At 38.2% G+C, this 20,950-nt stretch overlaps 1 protein-coding gene across 4 annotated transcripts in view; it reads left to right on the top strand.

Moving 5' to 3' along the window:
• The window catches only part of LOC111851594 (receptor tyrosine-protein kinase erbB-4-like), a 198,291-nt gene that overhangs the window by 79,918 nt on the left and 97,423 nt on the right, over positions 1 to 20,950 (top strand). For all 4 annotated transcript variants that reach the window (XM_072715254.1, XM_072715263.1, XM_023826641.2 and 1 more), the window contains one exon: positions 4,929 to 5,080. In XM_072715254.1, the coding sequence (XP_072571355.1) occupies positions 4,929 to 5,080 (152 nt within the window). The remainder of the gene's footprint in view (positions 1 to 4,928; positions 5,081 to 20,950) is intronic.

Below are 20,950 nucleotides of genomic sequence, written 5' to 3' on the forward strand. Positions count from 1 at the left end.
GTCCACATGTGATTTATCAATTCAGAGGATTTCTAAAGCTGGGCAAAGAGACCAACTGGCAGGTACATTTAGATTCCAAGTGTCCAAAACTCTCTAATAATTAAATTTTAAGAGTGGCATATTTATTATTATCTGGCAGATTTTTGATTAGCTGTGAAGAAAAAGCATCAAAATACATGCCGTTGTTGGTGCTGATATCTTGCAGGGCAAATTGAGCTACTGCTTGCACAGTCCACACTGCTGCTATTCATTCCCAAAGCTCACCTACTTTTAAGGCAACATGTTGAAAGATAAGAACGTTGGGGTTCCGGTGTGTATGAAGTAAAACACAGAGAGGATATTTTGCCAGAAGAACAGTAAAATGCCAACCACTTGCATTTTCCTGTCATCAATTCACACCACTGAGCATCTTAAAAAGAATGAAAATACTACTGTCTGTGTATGATTTATGTAACTACAAATATATAAATTTAAATGTTATTTAGAATTTGGTTCTAGACTAGGCAAAATACCAAAATAATGTGGGTTTTTTGTTTGTTTCATGGATGTATGAACTAATTAACAATTAATTTTTTAAAGATCTTATTATAATGTTTTTGCATGCCATGGGTTTTCTCATGTGGTGACATAACAGGGGATATACGACCTCCTATTAGAATTAAGAAATAAATACTAAGGAAATTTAAATATAAATTCTGTGTGCATGGTGTTAATGCCTCACAGTATAGCCTTATGGACTCACTGCTCACCGACTATGGATTTGATTCTTGACTCTTCTCGACTCCTTCTGCAGAATTTTCATGATTCTGTTACAAGGTTAAGGACCAGGTGGATTGTAGCATTTGTGTCATTGTAAACCACTATGCTGTATAAATTTTTGCTGTATAGAGGGAGACTGGAGCTATGCAAATTATTTTGATTTAACGTGTCTAGTAAGTAAAAATATTTATCTAGTATATAGATTGTAGTTCATTGATTATCCATACATCCCGGGATGTATTGACCTAATACTGTTCTTTGCCTTGTACAATGTCAAGCATATAAACTGTAACAGATTACCGTTAGGATTTGCTGTATGCTTCCATAAGTGAATTCTGCCACTACCCATCTTCTTCTTTCTTCTCATGAAAAGGCTTTCAATTAGGTTGATGGCAAAAACAAGGTGGTGTGGTAATGGACAGAGAGTGGGAGGATTATAGCTAATGGGCCGTGAGAATGGGGCATGCGGTCTTCTTCACACCCCAATGGATATTATGCCCAGAGCGTTTTAGTAGCCAGGAGTATCAGCAAGCATCAGAAACTAAACATAATCATCCCAACCTTCAGAGGATGACATGCTTTATTTTTCAAACTCAAGATAACCAGCTGAGCATTGACCTAGGTGTATGGTGATGCAGAACCAGAACAGAGCACATGGGGTACATAAATTGTTTGAAGAGTTTTTTTCAAGACCACTCTGCCAAATGTGAGCATCTTTATCTTTGACAAAATACCCAAATCCACATCAAACACGCACATCATTTAGCCTTTAGGACAGGTGCTCAGCTGCTTCTGTGAGAGTTGTTCAGTCTAAAGGGTCTAACTGAATGTCATGCTCTCCTCAAGCTTTGCTTCAGATGAATTTTTGCTGCCACATTATATGAGTGTAAGCTTTTTACCGCAGAAACTCTTATTAAACTCTTTTGTTGGTGTATGTTTTTCACCTGTTTGTAACTAGGCTCTGCTGAGCTGCCCCAGTGTTAGGACTAGTGCAACAATTTTCATCTCTGGTGGAAAGGGATAGTAAAGTTGCTGCATATACTGTATATCATGCTCTGTACCACACATAGTCCTCAGCCAGATCAGTCTTATTCTCTCATAGGTATGTGAAATGCTCTTTATGACAAATATGAACGTAAATGAATGAGATTTTCATAGTGGAGATAAAGAATCATCATCTGGGATTAACTCAAATAACACACTGACCTTCTGGTGTATCTTACGTAAATGAAGGGGTCTGTATGTAGTCAAACAAAAACAATTGGATTTTTCTACGAGTTATGTAATAATAAGGCGGTTAAAGGAGCCTGATGTGCGAGGAATATGTCACTCTGGCTAATGCAGCTAGGGGATGTTAACAATAATATGAAATTGCAAACATTGTCGGGAAATTTTTGTATTTTTCCAACTTGTGAACTTAATTTGAAAAACATAGAAAATGAGTTTCTGTCACATGCATAAAATAATTAGATTTTTTTGTAATATTAGTATATACCTGTAATATGTAGAAAAATGTATTGTAGGGACTCACTTTTATGAAACTATAAGAACATAGATAACACTTCTGCCATGTATAATGCATTATAGATAACTTCATATCGCTTTACAATGATCGGTATAAGAATGAATAAAGCATTATAGCATCATTTTTTGACAGTCAAAAGGCATTATAGTGATGAGTTTAATAATTCATAAGCTGAATGAATGCCATGCCTATAAGAATCTATGAAAACATCAATAACACATTATAATGCATTCATAATGCACAATGAATATGGATGTAACTATTATAAATATTTATAGTCGTGTTTATAATGCATTATAATGTGTTATTGATGTTTTCATATACTTTTATAGACATGGCATTCATCGAGAGTATTATTGAAAACCAGATTTTTTCCCAACTTTTTTTTGCATATAATCATGTTATAGTGCTTTACATCAGTATATAAATGCTGAAATGTCTTTAAAGAAAAACTCTTTTTTTTTTGTCACAATTAGACAGGCAAACACATACCAGTACAAATACCAGTACAAATTGTATTCCCTGATCAAACACAATGTTACGTTTAAATTTTTTTCCTTAAATCCATTATGTTTGAAATAAATATTGAAAGAATTATTTGATTACATTGCCACTGACAAGTAACCTAAGCCCAAAACATAAACATATCATTCTCTATCACACATCCTCCACAACATAAGAATGATCACTGAGGCCAGAGAATTCCTTTGTATGAGTAAGCTGACATGACAGTGCTTCCTGCAATATAAATGAGTTCTACCAAGCACCAGGCTCCTATTTTAAAGTGACACCACAGTATATAGTCTGCTTCTTGTCCCCCTTGGCAAAATCTTCTCAAAGGAATCCCCCCTGATCAGGCAGACACATTGTTGCAATAGAGCAGTTTAACTGCAGCTGTTTAGAGCTGCTAGTACAGGGGTTCCCTTATAGTGCCCTGGCACCCCTACAGCATAAGGGCGGACATTTACAAGACTACTGCATTATTATGGTTGTGGAAGAATTGCTTCTTGATTCCCTTGCTAGATCTCCCTCACTGCCTACTCACAAGTCACAAGTCTGATTAACAAGCCTTCCCATATTGGAATCCAAAGAACATCAGCTTAGCTTCCAACTGACATCGAGTGGTGATGCTTTTGGGGCTTTTACTCTAAATGTACAATGTCTGGCTGCTTTGGCTTTGGATGGTTGCCTGTTCCAATCACAAAAGGTGCTTCCATGACTTGCCTCCATGGGAAGAATGGCTACTGGAATGCAATGCTTGTCATAGGCGGCAATATATTATTCTCTTTTCCCAAGACTGCATGGCCTTCCAGCTGCTCTATATTTTGTACAAACAGCACCCTAACCTAATAAGTAGATATTGGTATTGCCTACACTGTATAAACTGAATATCTGCCCAACCAGTACATGCTATGCATTACTGACATGGATCATGTGTCTCACTTAGTGTTTTATTTGTACTAACTTTCCTGCTCACAGAGAAATGTATGAAAACAATGTATCATGTGCCTTTTTTGTTACCCACCAGCATATTTTTCATTTTCTGCAGGGATGTAGAAAAAGATCAATAGAGTGAGATACAGAATGTTAGTGTGAAAATGACAGTGAAGATCTGGTAATGATCAAATATGCTTGTTATTGGCAGCCATTTATACTGTAGTTTTGTGACTACAAACAAGATAATCTGCAATTTGAGCTGTCATTATAATGGCTGCAACTGTATTCTATTTCTTGAAGGGAAATGTGCTTATGCGTTGAATTGTGTGAGTGTGAGCTAATACCACATACACCTACTGCTGTGAAATAATTACTTGAGCACAGCCACAGCAAACATATATAGACACATCTATGGAGTACATATGAAACACTTCACCTAAAGTAGGTATCGAAAAGTTTCCATTTCTCTATATATGAATACAAGGTCATGTGGTCATGGCAGGCTCTGTTGGAGCATATGGCTTGTGTCTGGGCTGCCGTAAGTGTACGAATTGAGGCAATGTCTGTGTTTTAATTACTCGTCACGTTGGCTGCCTGTGTTCGTGCTAAAGGGGGTTTGTCTTTTCCCACAGCAGGGGCTCCAGGCCTCTGCACATCTGCCAGATGGTGCCATGCACTGTACCTACCTTTTACAATTCACAGAGCATTGACTGACATGTTCACTCATGCTGACCTGTTCCTGAAAGCCATATTTGAGAATAGCATACATGATAGAGACACTGGGTGCAACTGGTATCAGAGCAACATGACCCTAACAACTCATTCTCAGCTGATTTTGTATAGAGCATTATGGTTGTATGAAGTTGGGATGAATCAGACTATTAACTCCAAAATTTAATCATAAAAATGTTTAACTTACCTACCCTAAGTATTAAATTAGTATTATTATTATAATGATTATTATTATACTTGTTACTTTTCTTTTGGTTAATATTTGTTTATGTATGTATTCTTTAGTTATGTATTCTTCAGTGTTATTCCTTTAACACAGAACAGCTGTTTCTTTTCCGTTTGGCAGGTAATGGCATGTCTGTAATGCTAGCCTACTGATTAACAGAATAAAGGGAGGGGGTAATACCTGAATAATCGGTGCTGGTTTCTCTGCAGACTGTCACTAACAGTGTCATTCATTGTGTTGTCCTTACAGTATGCACTGGTACTGAAAACAAGCTGAGCACGCTGTCGGATCTGGAACAGCAGTACCGCACCCTGCGCAAGTATTACGAGAACTGCGAAGTTGTAATGGGTAACCTGGAGATCACTAGCATCGACCGAAAGCGTGACCTCTCCTTCCTAACGGTGAGATTTAGTATCATCATCCTCAAATCCTCCAACCCTGCATGACATTCTCTGCACTGTACTGCATCTCAGCAAGAGATGAAACAATTACTTGGCTTGCCATGCTATGCTGCTTTTACATATCTTCTGCAGCCGGGATGAGCTGTCCTCTAAAACAGATGGAAACACATCTTTCAGCCCCCACCCCCCTCTTATTATTGAGGATTATATTAGACATCCCTGTTTTCTGTTTTTCTAGAGTGGTTCCTCCTATAATAGCCAACATATTGGTTAGAACTGAACATGTTCAATAATCCTATCTATAATATTAATCCCACCTTCCTAAAGTCCCCCCGCTATGTGATCTTAAAGGAATGCAAGAAAATTTTAACAAAATGCGAAAATTCAGTTATTTTTCTGTGTTCATGTTAATTGGAGGGTATGTAATGTGCTCTGCAGAAACTATGTAAACTGGCACCAAAGCATTGTGGGTCGCGCTACCACCTGACACATCCTGGGCTTGAGGTTGAATCCCATGTCTGCTCTGGGTGTGTGAAGTGTTCATGTTCTCCGCATATTATATAGTGGTGATTTAAAAACTTCTGTCACATTAAATATGAGTCTATTCTGAAAGGTAAGCAATGAATCCCATGGATGGGATGCTAGTCATTTTCAAGGTACTTTTAAATGTTCACATTCTAATTATAATTTAGAGTCACTGACCTACTTCTGGAATTTTGAGGTTTAGCTAAATGCCCTCAAACATAGCAGTTTAGAAATAACTAGGGCTGTCAAAATTAACCGGTAAACTCGGATTAATCCATCATCATGATTAATCTGATAAAAAAAAATTAACGCAATTAACCCATCTGCAGTGCGGAATGACTCAAAATCCCTGAAATATCTCTGTCAACCCATTTCGGGCAGTTTTGGTACATTCCATTTGCCCTCGGAACTCATATTCCGAGTCAGATTCTGAGTTTTGTCGTCTGAGTGACGACATGCGCGCTCCCGTTTCTTGGAGATCTGAGAAATATCTCAGAGCAGCACAGAGGATCCCGAGTTCAGAATCAAAGATGGCTGAGCCCTTTATCAACAGAAGGGAAAGTTGTAGTTTTATACTGTTTAAGCACTACTTCTCATTTGTGGCTCATTAAATCGGTCGCACACACTATACCGTTCAACTTATCTGTGGACGTGTTGCTACGGAGTTTTATAAGTAAAGCACCGTGCGTAATGTGTTATCAACTGATATTGCTAACAATGGCAATTAACCGGGCTAGAATTTGATTTCATGATTAGTCGGATTATTTGTCGGATTTACGGTAGTTTGGGCTAATTGTAAGTGAAAGAAGATAAAGGCCATTTAAACTGAGGTACCTTAAATCTGACAAGTTGTTGGGCTAAGCAAAAAATCTTGCTTTTTGATATGGGTCCATGGTATTGCACTTCTGTGGCAGATGGAATGCATCCGACTCCTGTTCAAGATGTTCAGTAAACATGTTAAGTGCATATATATTCCCTTTTTTTCTTGAATCTGTTTGCTCATGCAAAATGAAATGAGATTAATATAGATTAAAAATGAATGATATTTAATCATGATTAATCTAAATTAATCCACAACAACCCTGTGATTAATCTGATTTAAAAAATTTATCGTTTGACAGCACTAGAAATAACATAAAATACATTTGGTAAAATTTTCAGGGTAAATGTAACTATAAAACAGTTCTCCAAGACTAGTTTCAGTGAATTTTAATCCTGAAACAGAAATAAATTACTAGGGTAGTTGTCTATTTGAGCTAGGGTGACAGCCAACATGACTCTGAATCCAAAAAGGAGGACTAAGGCTCAACAAGGAGGATACCCATGAAAAATTGCTTAGTGTGTATCGGGGGGGCGGGGGGGAAGCAGGGAGTGGTATACCTATTACAATAATTATCTTGGCTTTCTATGTCTGTTTTGTGTAATGGGTAGAAGTGAGGGATAAAGGAGAACAAGGGGGCTAAATGCAGCACTCCTTTTGGTCAGAGGGCTGGAGCATCAGACTGTCCAGACGACATCCAGATGAGTGGTCACCTTAGTCTGACCACTACACAAATGAGAGCTTCATAGACAAGCATACATGGAAGTAATTCACACACCACACTCTGAAAAACCTATGTCCTCTGAATGTAACCAGCCATTGCTCTGATACCCATCTTCTACTTTATTCCTCTAATGTTTAACGGACTAATGTGTTGTTAATTATTGTTATTATTTGCAAACATAAACTATAAACATTTCCAATAGGCATCATTGGCTGAACAATTAGGCAATGGGGAGGTTGATAAGGAATATTGCAGATATGACATTGCGGACTCTCTGTTTCTCCTCTCTCACATTGCCTCCTAAAATATAATTATAACTCATTTGTTTACTACCCTTTGATTCTTAGGTGCTTCACTATAATTTGGTTTGACTGTTATGACAAAAGTTTTTAAATTTTTTCAGTTCTATCATCATGAATGATGTTTAAGGTAAAACCAAGATTTGGAAATTTGGCCAAGAAGTGATTTACATGAATTCCAACGGCCTCATTGACTCTCCTGCCACCTGATAGCAATTTTTCACAATACTGCTCTGCTCCTCACATAGACTTAATAAATAAATCAGCTGGTGTAGACTGCAGTGGCCAAACTGCATTCAAATGAAGACACATGCTGGCAGGAAACATGAATGTTACACTAAAGATGTAAATGGGAATAATTGTGTTGGATAGGGTAAATGGTTAGAAAAGAGACTGGTGGATAAGTATCTATAGGATACTGGTTTATGAAACACGATATGGAGTCAGTCATAAAACAAAATAACATGCTATTAGAATGTAAATCTTTTTCTCACTTGAATTTTTGGGATGGGCCATTAGTGAACAGTTATAGCCAGTTATAGGCAATGGTTATAGGCATAAGTGGACTGTCATGAGGATAAGTACAAGTGCTTGAGCACTGTATCAGTATCAATGCACCCACAGACAAGTTCATATGTTGGAACATACTAGAGCATATTTCAATTTCCTAAGAAAAAGTTGATGCATATTCAGTACAGCCAGTTTTAAGAGGACTTTCAGAATTTGCATGAAAATGCAGCTTTTTTGGAAAATCTTTGCCACAATATGATTTTACCATTTAAAATATATACACATATGAAAAAACTAAATCTTAGAACAAATATGTAACAGTATGGGAAGAGTCAAGACACCCAGCAGTAACCAGTCCAATGGATGAGCACTCAAAGCACGTCTTTGCATGACCTGCCATGTAGTGAGTTTTGCAAAGAGGAAGGATGTTAGGTCTGAGTGGAATTGTAGCCAGACAGTGGCTCATCTGTGTGGCCTAGTGTTAAAATTCCTCCCAGCACTCTCTACAACTAACACCTCTTTCTAAAGGAAACATGATTAATGGACCTGATCAGTGTACAATAGGTGTGAGAGTGTGTGTATTTCTGAAAGGGTTATGTGGATAAGAGAGTCTATAAGACTTAGTATGACCGGACAGACTAATGCCCTTTTTCTTTCTTGCACTTTTTACCTAAAGCCTTCTCTTTATATATCGATCAGGACCAGTTTCAGGGACTGAGGAAAATTAAAAAATAACTTTTTACACAGTATTTCACAACATCTGAACCATGTCATGATCGCTATCAGTTTCACCTCATTTCCACTCTCCTGCCCATCAGCCGGAAAACTCTTGACTTCCAAACATTCCAAAGCATTGTTCCAGAACCATTAATCAGGGCGTTTAGATTTTTTGACTAATCATGTCCCAGGCCCTCTGTCTATGAAATTCAGTGAGTTTTTGAAACCACCATCAGGTCTTTGCTGTACCTGCAACAGTTTATCATAATTTAACACTGCAAAATTCATTTATGAAACATGTTTATTCAACATTCAGCATCCATCCATCCATGGGCACAAGCACTGGGCACAACGCTGCAATATATCCTAGAGGGATGAGATCATTTCATATAGAATGAAGATAGAAGCTTTACCTGTTGGTCAATGTTTTGTATGTGAGAGTCACTGAAACTCCTTATTTCTCTGTTGTGGGTAATGAAAAGCATGCTGGTGATGCCTGACTGTAATTATGACATTGTAAGTGTCTTCTCTAATTACTCTGAAATGAGGAGGCTGTAGATTGTTTTAATGGGAAACTTTAACCTGTCTTCTTCTATGGATATCATCTGAAACTAGCTCCAAATTATCATGAAAACAGGTATAAAGGGAAATACAGCATCTACAGACCCTCCATGTGGAATACAGAATCTATTTCTAAACGATATGGACAAAGAATTATTTGTGCCATTCTTTACCAGAAGCCACTTTGTTGTGTCTCAATTCCATGCAACTCTTCACCCCCCTCCCATTTGTTCATAACTTGTCACAATCTGAAAAAGGTCTCATTATAATTACAAATCCATTTAGCTCAATGACATTTGACATAATTATACCATTCATCAATTCTGGCAGAATAACACATTCAGAGATGCTAAATGTTGATTAGTTCTTTAGCTGATTTAACCTCCAGATGATAATAATAGAGAAGCTGCAGGGCAAGGAGAAACTGTTCTCTGAAACGGCCAGTGAGGGTATTGACCTGTGAAAGCAAGACCTACTTTTGGAAAACACATTAATGCTTGAATGGTCCAGCATTTTGCATTGCCACTGGAACATTTCTGCCTTATTTGGTTTCAAAGCACATTTCCAAGCTCATGCATTAAAGCCAGCAATTCTGTGTAAAGTTTGCATTTTTCCACAGATTTGCCTTCGTAATGACCCCCCTGAAACCCAATTGCCTGCTGCTAATTACAGTTTTGCCTGGACTGGGAGCCATTAATCATACCCATTGATATATGTGTGCAGTGATATTTAAATTGGTGGCGAAGCAGACAGGGAATCTTCCCAGCAACTGATTCACCTGCAAAGTCACCTGCTGCATACCTTTCACCACCTTTCAGTGTTCTGTCTTTTCTTATTTTTATTGTGTTCTTCCAGTTTCTGTTTCATTTCCACCCATTTATATTTAGTTTCTATGGAGCCCAGGAGGGGACATGGGTTTGTGAGATCTCGCAAAACATAAATAGCTGTGCTGTGTCCGTTTGAAATACAAAAGATGGAATTTTGCCTATTTATTGACTAATAAGTATAAACCTAATTGATACAGACATGACCTGTTAATTGTGCTTTAAGCATCAAACTATGGGGGACAATGCATACTACCATATACTGTATTCATATTATGTGTTTTTATACTCATTTATTTATACTTATTCACCGCCAGTGACTTTAAGCAACCATAAGTTTCTCCCCTCAGCATAATTTTTATATTTCTCTTTACATTTCTTGCCTCTCAGCATTCATAATGTATGCAAATGACATCTTTTTGTTTAATATTCACATGGCTTGCTTTAGAAGATACTGTTTTAACCATCTGTTACTTTCAAGAAATAAGCTACCAGCCTCCCATTATCATTCACAGCAATTAAATGGGATGTTCTCTGTTTGACTTTGCTTCTGGATTCTTTACTGTTCAGCCAATGCTGTGTATTTCATCTGGGAAATGTCTTCCTTGAAAAATGCTTTTCAAGTATTTTAAGATAAAGTCAAGCAATTAAAAGCATTTGAGCATATAAGCATATAGCATATGAGGCAAATAATTTGTTTCTTATTAGCTATAAATGCTGCTGTATAATGTTAGTATTGTGTACCCTGGCAGTATGACAGATTACAGGGAAAGATGGTCTCAGGGTGGGAATAGCAGAAGGCGCGAAACTGATAGAGTAATTATGGTTCTTTGCTTTAAGATTAGAGCATTTTTAGCAGTAGCTGCATCTGAAGCCTGCCCTGGCATTGTAACTGTAACACCAAAGTGTATGAATGGATAATTATATTCTTTATCTTGTTTTTCCATGAGTCACAAATATAAAGCACATATTTCATCGCCATAAGATAAATAATAATAATAAAGGTGCAGTCACATTTCAAATTTTGTTTGCATCGGCACCATATGGTAGTTCATTATGTGATCCCGTACCACTGCAATCTAGGATTGTGATATATGCATTTGGCAAGTGTATAACCCACTGTCACCCTCTGGTCATTTTATTCATGAAAATAATGAATGCATTAATGAACACTTCAGTGGATATGGGAAGGTAGGGACCTCCTGTGTTTTAATACAGAACCGACCTCTCCAGGAATAATAAACTCAGTGATGGCTCTTGAATGGGATGCAGCACTCCTATTTAGAGAAATGTCAGGTCCATTAAATTTTATTAGGTAAATGTGCCACTTCATCCATTAAACAGGTTGTGCAGAGCCTCCTGCTTAACAATCATAGCATAAGGGTAATAGAGGCTTGTAACACTCTCAGCCATTGCTTCCGTTTAAGTTTACATGTCTGCAAAAGGCAGTCAGGTGGTTCTTTAGCTAACTGAGCAGTGTTACTTGACTGTTACAACTGTACTGAGCAGGAAACTGGAGTTTAAATTGTTGAAGCCACGTTTACCCTTTAGCTGTGGTCCTGTTGGCACTGCTGAATGGGGAGCTTGCAGTTACGTACTCTAGAGCAGGTGAGGTGTTGTTTCTAAGGGCTAATGGACTGATTGCTGATGTGCGGCTTGTTGGCTTGAAACAAGCAAATGAAATGTGGTAGAATGATTCATTGGTACGTAATTGGTAGCAACTTCTTCGAAATTCACAACTGCTAGTTTTTTTTTTGGCATATTCACAAATGGGCTAATTTAAAATGTATTGAATGTAATGAATTGACTAGAGTATAGTATTGATAAAACAGTACAGGAATTACTAAGCCAGAAAGTCAAACTGTTATACCAATATACAGGAAAGCCAAGAATATACCCTAAGATTGATTTAGAGGGAATAGGGGGTTAAAAATGAGAATATAACTACTTAACTGAGCAAACATTTGTCATCATTCAACACCCATGAGTGTGTGTGGGTGTAGCTGCTGGTAATTGCCCATTTGAAATTTATCCTTAATTAACAGCCATTAAGGGAAAGTCAAGTGCAGGCTAGTGCCAGTGTAGTGATACACTGGTCCATGTCATTAGTGGAATAAGAGCGAAGGTGCAAGTGATTTAACAAAGGTCTGCAAAAGCAGAACAAGACACTTTAAATATACCCCCTATATACTATAGGGACAAAGGTATTGGAACACTTGGCCATTACACCTACAGGAACCTTTATAACATCCCATTCTAAATCCATAGGCATCATTATTGAATTACCCCCTCCTCTTTGCAGCTATAACAGCTGCCACTCTTCTGGGAAGGCTTTCCACAAGATTTTGGAGTGATCCTGTATGAATTTTTGCCCATTCATCCATAACATTTGTAAGGTCTGGCACTGATGTTGGACATGAAGGCCTGGCTCGCAGTTTCCATTCAGTTTGATAAGACTGAGGTCAGGTTTCTGTGCAGTATACTCAAGTTCTTCCACACCAAACTCACCGAACCATGTCTTTATGGACCTTGCTTTGTGCGCTGGGGTACAGTCATGCTGGAACAGATAAGGGCCTTCCCCAAACTGTTTCTACAAACTTTGAAGCATAGAATTGTCCAAAATGTCTTGGTATGCTGAAGCATTAAGAATTCCTTTTACTGGAACCAATGGACCTGGCCCAACCCCTGAAAAACAACCCAATACCATTATCCCTCCTCTACTAAACTTTACAGTCAGGGAGGTAAGTTACTCCTAGCATTCGCCAAACTCAGACTTGTCCATCAGTCTGCCAGACAGAAAACCGTGATTTGTCACTCCACCGAGTGGAGTTTCTCCTGCTCCTAAGTTCAGTGACAGCGAGCTTTACACCACTCCATCTGACACTTGGCATTGTACTTGGTGATGTGAGGCTTGAATGCAGTTGCTTGGCCATGGAAACTCATTCCGTTAAGTTTCCAGCCCACAGTTCTTCTGCTGGGGTTAATCCCAGAGGGAGTTTGGAACTCTGCGGTTATTGAGTCAACAGAGCGCTGATGACTTTTATGCACTATGCACCTCAGCACTCAGTGACCTTGCTCTGTTACTTTATGTGGTCTGCCACTTCGTAGCTGAGATTCTCCTGTTCCTAAATGCTTCCAATTGGCAACAATACCACTCGCAGTTGACCGTGGAATGTCTAACGGAAGAAATTTAACAAACTAACTTATTGCAAGGGTGGCATCCTATGACAGTACCATACTTGAATTCTCTGAGCTCTTCAGAATGACCCATTCTTTCAGAAATGTTTGTAAACCTGGCTGAATGGCTAGGTGCATGATTTTCATAATTGTGGCAATGGGTCTGAATGAACCACCTGAATTCAGTGATTAAGAGGTGTGTCCCAGTACTTTTGTCCATATACTGTAGGTCCAATATGAATACATCACTTTCATTCTGTTATTATTTTCTCAGTGGTCACACCCATGCTGTATTAGGGGCAATTCTGAAATAGTGTATTAAAATATTATGTATTTACATTATTGCAGTATTATTAAACATTTACAGTTATATTTGCTGAAGCCAGATGTTTTACAACCTACTTTCTTCGAACAATCCTATTAGTGCAGAAAGAAAATTCATGACTTTGTTTACCAAAGATCTAAGTGGGGAATTGCAATGGACAAACTGTAACCATTTATTTTTTGTTAAGGCTTGGGTAGTTTTTTGGGTAGAATTTAATTAGTTTTTTACAATTTGATTTTCCTTCAGTATAACTCTTGAACCATAAACCTTTACTTGATTCTCTTCTCACAGACATCTTCAGAGTTTTAATACTGGACACGCCAGGGCATGCTTTGGGTAATTGGGAAAGGTAGGGCAAGGGAGCTTGGCCTTTCTGGCAGTCTGCCGCACTCATATTTGAGAGGACAGAGTGCTGTTTTCATTGTATGGCTAAGCCCTTGCCCTTAATGGCTGAAGATTTTCAAGCACACATTTTAATTAGCACCTGGTGCTTAAAACACAAGCTGAGAAGATTTACTGTGCAGCAAAAAAAAATAAAAGCTAAGCTACTGACTCCCTAGTAAATTTAACTGTGCCACACCTTGATTTAAAACTTTTCATAACTGAATCTGCTTTTATGTGTCTTATACAGATACTGGTAAAGGACTATACAGACTGTTCCCAGGAATTTGCTTTCCATTCTTTTAACTGTATCTGAATAATCACAGATGAAAAAAACCCTGATAAAAAATTACAGAACAAAGCTACCTGTAAAGAAAACATTGTAAACTAATTAATCAACTGAGTACTTGAGAATCCTAAACATATATTTCACATTATTTTTTATGCACTTAATGTTTAATAATATGGTATAAACAAACTTCAGTATGCCTCTAGTCAAAGCTATGAATGTACATGCTGGAATATGCAGGTGGATTTTACAGTCGAACAACGTCTTAGTCTGTATTAACATAGCCCTTTGCAAATTAGATTAAATAAAGATTAAATTAATATTCAGAGCAAGTCAAAGGGCAGACAGATCTCAGAACAGAGACGTTCTTCCATATCAGTCATTACATTTCATCCAGACTAGTTGCAAACAGCCAATGCCCTCCCACATGCTGATTTGACAGCTACCTGTGGTCACCTATGGAAATCACTTCCATCCATTCACCACAGGTTCTGCCAGCTTTGACATTTCCTGTCACACTGTGTTGTTAAAGCTTAATGGAAGCATCCATTGCCAGTGGTGTTTATCTTCCTTGCTTAAAGAGTGACACATTTTGAGGGTGTGCCGGGAACAATGCTGCAGTTTGGGTTATGTTAGATGTGATACATCTTCATCTCACTCAGCACGTCAGCACCTGAGCATGTGGATGGGTGACACAGCTGGATAATCTGTCTTCTTGATGTAGCCCTTTTCTTCTTTGCAGTGGGCTGGAATTGTATGGGTCTTATGTGTATACATGCAGATGTTTGTATCTCTGAGGGAGTCAAATCTGTCTTCTTCAGTGACTCATGGAATATTTGGTTAAATATATTTGCAAAGTTACCTGTCACACTGTCCATTAAACTGAAAAGCTGAAGAATGTATATTTCTTGCAAAAACATACATACTGTATACACACTGGCCACATTATAAGGAACACCTATGCACATGCTCGTTCATGCAAATATCTAATGAAGCTCTGTGCATAAAAACATGCAGGCACAGGTCAAGAGTTGTAGTTGATGGTCAGATCAAGCAATAGAATAGGATAAACTTTAAGTGTCTTTCACTGTAGTTAGGCTGTTTGTGCCAGATAGGGGTGGTCTGAGTATTTCTGAACCTACTGATCCCCTGGGATTTTCACATACAACAATCTCTAGAGCTTGTACTGAATGGTGCAAAAAAAAATCAACAAAAAAAAGAAAAACATTCAGTGAGTGGCAGTTCTGCAGGTGGAAGCATCTTCGTGTTGAGAGAGGTCAGAGGAGAATGACCAGATGACCAGACTAGTTTGAGCTGACAGGACAGCAGTCGCAACTACAATAGCAGAAGACCATATCAGGTTCCAACAAATCTGCATCAGTGATACAATCATGTCAACATGGACCAGAATCTTAAAGGATTGTTTCTAATACCTTGTTGAGTTCATGCCATGGAGATTTCAGACAGAAGTCCTACCTTGTCTTCCTAATAATGTGGCTGGTGAGTAAATATACACAGCATTTAATGTGTAGTTGTTACTAAAACTAAGACCATTTAAAAATATTTTCCATGACACAAGTATTAAACAATACCATATGTTTTCAGCAGTTATTGTCTGCTCTATACTGTGTGTCTTCCATCTATTGTTGTATACTCTATTTTTGGGGTTGCTGTTCATAAATGTCCCCTGACAGGAAATGTACCTCTGAGGACATACACATGCCCAAGACTGGTCTTGCTGTCTAGTGCCATGAAAATCAACTCTCTCTTGTGCTGTACCCTTGAGTATGTCATTGCAAAGTCATCTGAGAGAGTCTCTGTGTGTATGTGTGTGTATGGATATGTGTCTTCCACAAGAGTCATAGGGTTATTTTCCATCTGTTTATTTACATACCAATTTTTCGAATGCTTTCATGATGGAGAAGCAGCAAGAAGCAGTTGGACATTTGACCAAAAAACTTACAATTTGCTCTCAATTATGCATCCATCTTCTTTAACCAGCATGCAATGGACAATTCTGAATGGGATGCCAGCCTGACATAACACTCACACACATCCACACACACACTCACTATTACACAAAGGGCATATTAATTAAACATTAGCCACATGTTTTCAAATAGTAGGAGTAAACCCACACAAATGCAGAGAGGACATCCAAACTGCACACATATTTAGCCAGAGGTGGGATTTCCCCTGGAGGAATACTTACTATTAAGGCATCATGGCACCATGATACATTTTTTGTGAAAATAATGCTAGCTTTTAATTAAAATAACAGCAGAATTAACATTGCGTAATTAGATTTATGAAAAGGGTCATTACTTAGTAAAAACAGAGTACACATTTAATGCTGTGTCAAAAAATACGCTAAAGCAAGCCTTTAAAACCCCAGTCTCCAGGGTCCTCCGTGTGTATGCAGATGAATGATAATTAAATCAAAACATTAGCCACATCTCCCACGTGGTAAACAGGTGGAGTATTAATTATGCATTAAAATGTACAGAGGCCCTCCATGTGCCACCTCTCCCAAAAGGACATTCTTTCTCCTTTGATTATTTACTGTTGTTATGAAAAGATTGAGATTGAAGGACTCCATTGTAACATTGGGCACGTTTCTGAAACGGAGACACGTTTTATTTTGCAAGGATACAGAAATTGTTTTCATTTGAAAAACCTGATAAATCATGTTTATCAAATTTCCAAATAATAGCTGATTTTTGAAAATGTTTTCTTTATCTTGCATATATCTGTATTTCTAGTATTTGATTATTGCATGTTAAAGTATCAGCATTTTACAGTATAAAAGATAGACATGTATTTTTTTCTTTTTTTTTGACTGTCTTGATTTGAACATTTACCCTACAGTTTAATATTTCCATACCGGAAAACCTGAATAATTATTCATGTCTGTCCTTCATCTTTATTGTCCTATAGCATTCCACTATAACCTATCCTGGAAGCTACAGGCACAAGGCAGGGATAGTCCATAATCTCTCTGAATATTTGTGCTAAGGTATTTCTATAAAAACCATGATTCATAACATCTATGTGCATATCATATTTACCTTATATAACATTTATATACACTTTTGTTTAAAGTGACTTACTGTACTGTACAAGTAGTTTTGGTTCTGACAAACTGGCAGCGTTTCTCAGATGACAGTTTTTGGAAGACAGGCCATTCAGGGTGAGTGGGGGCACCACATCCTAAACAGATCCATCAGGTATTTTTATCTATCATATTGAGTAACCTTACAGGAGATCTTCATCTGTATCCTAAAATTGCGTTAAAACAATAAGCAGGTAGATTTTAAACCGAGTAAATGTGGCATTGCTTGTGGGTAAGTGCGAATTGTCAGCTGAACTGTATTGTTAATACTGCAGCCATTCTTGGCCTGAGGTCAATGTTTGTTTATTGTAAAGTATAACAAAGGATTTTCAACAAGATTAACAGCCTACTAGGCCACACAATGTGCCTCAAGCAAAGAAGACGGAGAAATTATATGATCCTCATCTGTTTTGTAACTTTGCAATAATCTGTGTAGCTACAATGAAAGCTGTCTGTTGGGAAGGTGAAACCATGACCTCTTTGCCTCTGCCCTGAAGCTATAGGACTGAAAGAAAAAGAACTGATATATGACTGTGCAATTCAGTGTCTCAGATGCAGTGGCAATTTTGCTATTATCAAGTTCCACACTTATTGTGATAATGATGACAATAGTATCTGCCTTCAGCTGTCCCACTATGCCCCACATACCTTTAAACTTACACTCCTCTGGTATCTTTGTACTTTTTTGGAAACAGCAATGTACTTTTTTTTCTTGTGTATTAGGGCCACATAGATCTAATCTCAAATATTGCGGTGGAGCTTCACAAACATTTTTTTTTTTGCATTCTACAGAGGGTAATACTGTTCCAGACTCGGAGGATCATATAATAGCGATATGCTTACATATGATAATAATCTCAAATTCTGTTGCAAATCATCATATGACTTCTTTGCTGAAACTCACTATTATTTCCAAACACACATTGAGTATCAGCCTAAACACCATAATATCAATTGTCTTTTTCTCTACTACATGCAGTTTCACATGATGAATTTAAGCATGTTCATGGTTAGATCTCCTAAGTGTGATTAAAAAAAATGGTGGAATGATGATTTATTTCTTAGGGATATTGGTGCTGGCTTCTCCAAGGTATGTGCTGTCACCACATAAATGTTAAAAACTAATTAGATTCATGACATTTCTCCCTCCATTGATGATAATACAGGCATCCCAGGCTGTTAAGATTGATGTCAGGGAAACATGAGCAAAGCTTGATGAAGATGTCATTGCTCTTCATCTTTGAGCATTGATGAGCCTTTGTTTTTTGCCCTGTGTTGTACTGGTGTATCACATGTTTGACTCCTGAATTAACCTGTTTGCTTAAAAAAATTCATAGGATTTGTTGTCTGTGAAAAGGTTTATGTTATGTGTCTCACAATACTAAAAACTTGCTCTGCATCCCTCCTTGAATTTAGACACATCAACAGTAGCTTCATGAGCTTCCCAGGCTCCTCAAATCTTAATCTCTCTAATGTTACAGACGTGACTTTGTACATTTTTCCCAGAACTCAACTGCACATATCTCTGCTTGATAGGAGGAAGGGGGGGATTTTGTTTAGCACCTTAGGAAAGCACCAAACAGGCAACTGAAATACATAAAACTCACCATCCTACCTTCTGCGCACAAGCACAGGAAAAAACCCCAAGAAATATGAGCATTTATTCCTGTTGCTATCTTGATTAGTGCACAGCAACCTTGCTTACACACTTGAATAATTACTCACAGGTGAATATCAAACTTGTGCCTAGTCTTAACCCCTCACAGAAAACATTCACACCCTCCCACATTCCACTCTGTAAAACCCAAAAATCTGCATTTTCTCTGTAGCATCTTAAAAAATTATTATTCAAATCCATGACAATTTACATTGGTTATTAAAGTACTTTCATTAAGGGGTAGCTCATATGGAGACATTATAGCTAGTCTCCCACACTTAAGACAGTAAACATGGATGCATCACTATTCAGTTAAACCCCCTCTGTTAGACTGAAGATGGCTACACTGCCCCATTCTAGGTGAAGCCACCATAGACCCTTGTGATAGTTTTATGTCAAACCCTCAACAATGTTGCGATGCTCTTTTGGACTAGCTTCCCACCAGCAGGATTGTGATATGTGAGATCATCCCATTTTTGACACCAGTGTAGCACTTTTACAAGAAAGGCAGCTTGTGGCAAGACTCAAACTCTTCTTCTCTCTAGGTGAAGCCCTTAGTGAGGCATCGAGGGCTTCTGCATTATTTAGTAGCATCTCCCCTGAAACAAGAATCTCACATTTAAGAATGTTATGGTTGACTGTGAAAAATCATATATTATTGGTTTTCAAACAAGCTAATATTCACGATAATTTGAAAGGTTTTATATTTCCCATTGCTGTTTCTAGTCATACTCTATGATAGCAGCATTTTGCATACAGAATAGGCAATGGGAATTTTCTTTGGGAATTGGAGTGGAGATGGATTTAACAAAACTAGGGGCAAACAGCTGTTTGAGCATCAGCACAATGGGAACACAATGGAAACAGAACAGATCTGGTTTTTGAAGGGACTTCAACAAGGTGTGGACTAGTGTGAGTGTGTACTTTGAGATTTTGCAATGTCTATATTCCCTTGTCTTGCAGTTTATTATATAGATTGTTTTATTGACATAGAAACAAGAATAGGGACTGAGTAACTGTGTAATGTATGGAGAATAAAAATGGTTTCACACTAGAATATATACACTCACCTAAAGGATTATTAGGAACACCTGTTCAATTTCTCATTAATGCAGTTATCTAATCAACCAATCACATGGCAGTTGCTTCAATGCATTTAGGGGTGTGGTCCTGGTCAAGATAATCTCCTGAACTCCAAACTGAATGTCAGAATGGGAAAGAAAGGTGATTTAAGCAATTTTGATCGTGGCATGGTTGTTGGTGCCAGACGGGCCGGTCTGAGTATTTCACAATCTGCTCAGTTACTGGGATTTTTATGCACAACCACTTCTAGGGTTTACAAAGAATGGTGTGCAAAGGGAAAAACATCCAGTATGCGGCAGTCCTGTGGGCGAAAATGCCTTGTTGATGCTAGAGGTCAGAGGAGAATGGGCCGACTGATTCAAGCTGATAGAAGAGCAACTTTGACTGAAATAACCACTCGTTACAACCGAGGTATGCAGCAAAGCATTTGTGAAGCCACAACACGCACAACCTTGAGGCGGATGGGCTACAACAGCAGAAGACCCCACCGGGTACCACTCATCTCCACTACAAATAGGAAAAAGAGGCTACAATTTGCACGAGCTCACCAAAATTGGACAGTTGAAGACTGGAAAAATGTTGCCTGGTCTGATGAGTCTCGATTTCTGTTGAGACATTCAAATGGTAGAGACAGAATTTGGTGTAAACAGAATGAGAACATGGATCCATCATGCCTTGTTACCACTGTGCAGGCTGGTGGTGGTGGTGTAATGGTGTGGGGGATGTTTTCTTGGCACACTTTAGGCCCCTTATTGCCAATTGGGCATCGTTTAAATGCCACGGCATACCTGAGCATTGTTTCTGACCATGTCCATCCCTTTATGACCACCATGTACCCATCCTCTGATGGCTACTCCCAGCAGGAT

The sequence above is a fragment of the Paramormyrops kingsleyae genome, chromosome 1 (assembly GCF_048594095.1).
Source record: "Paramormyrops kingsleyae isolate MSU_618 chromosome 1, PKINGS_0.4, whole genome shotgun sequence".
Taxonomy (NCBI): domain Eukaryota; kingdom Metazoa; phylum Chordata; class Actinopteri; order Osteoglossiformes; family Mormyridae; genus Paramormyrops; species Paramormyrops kingsleyae.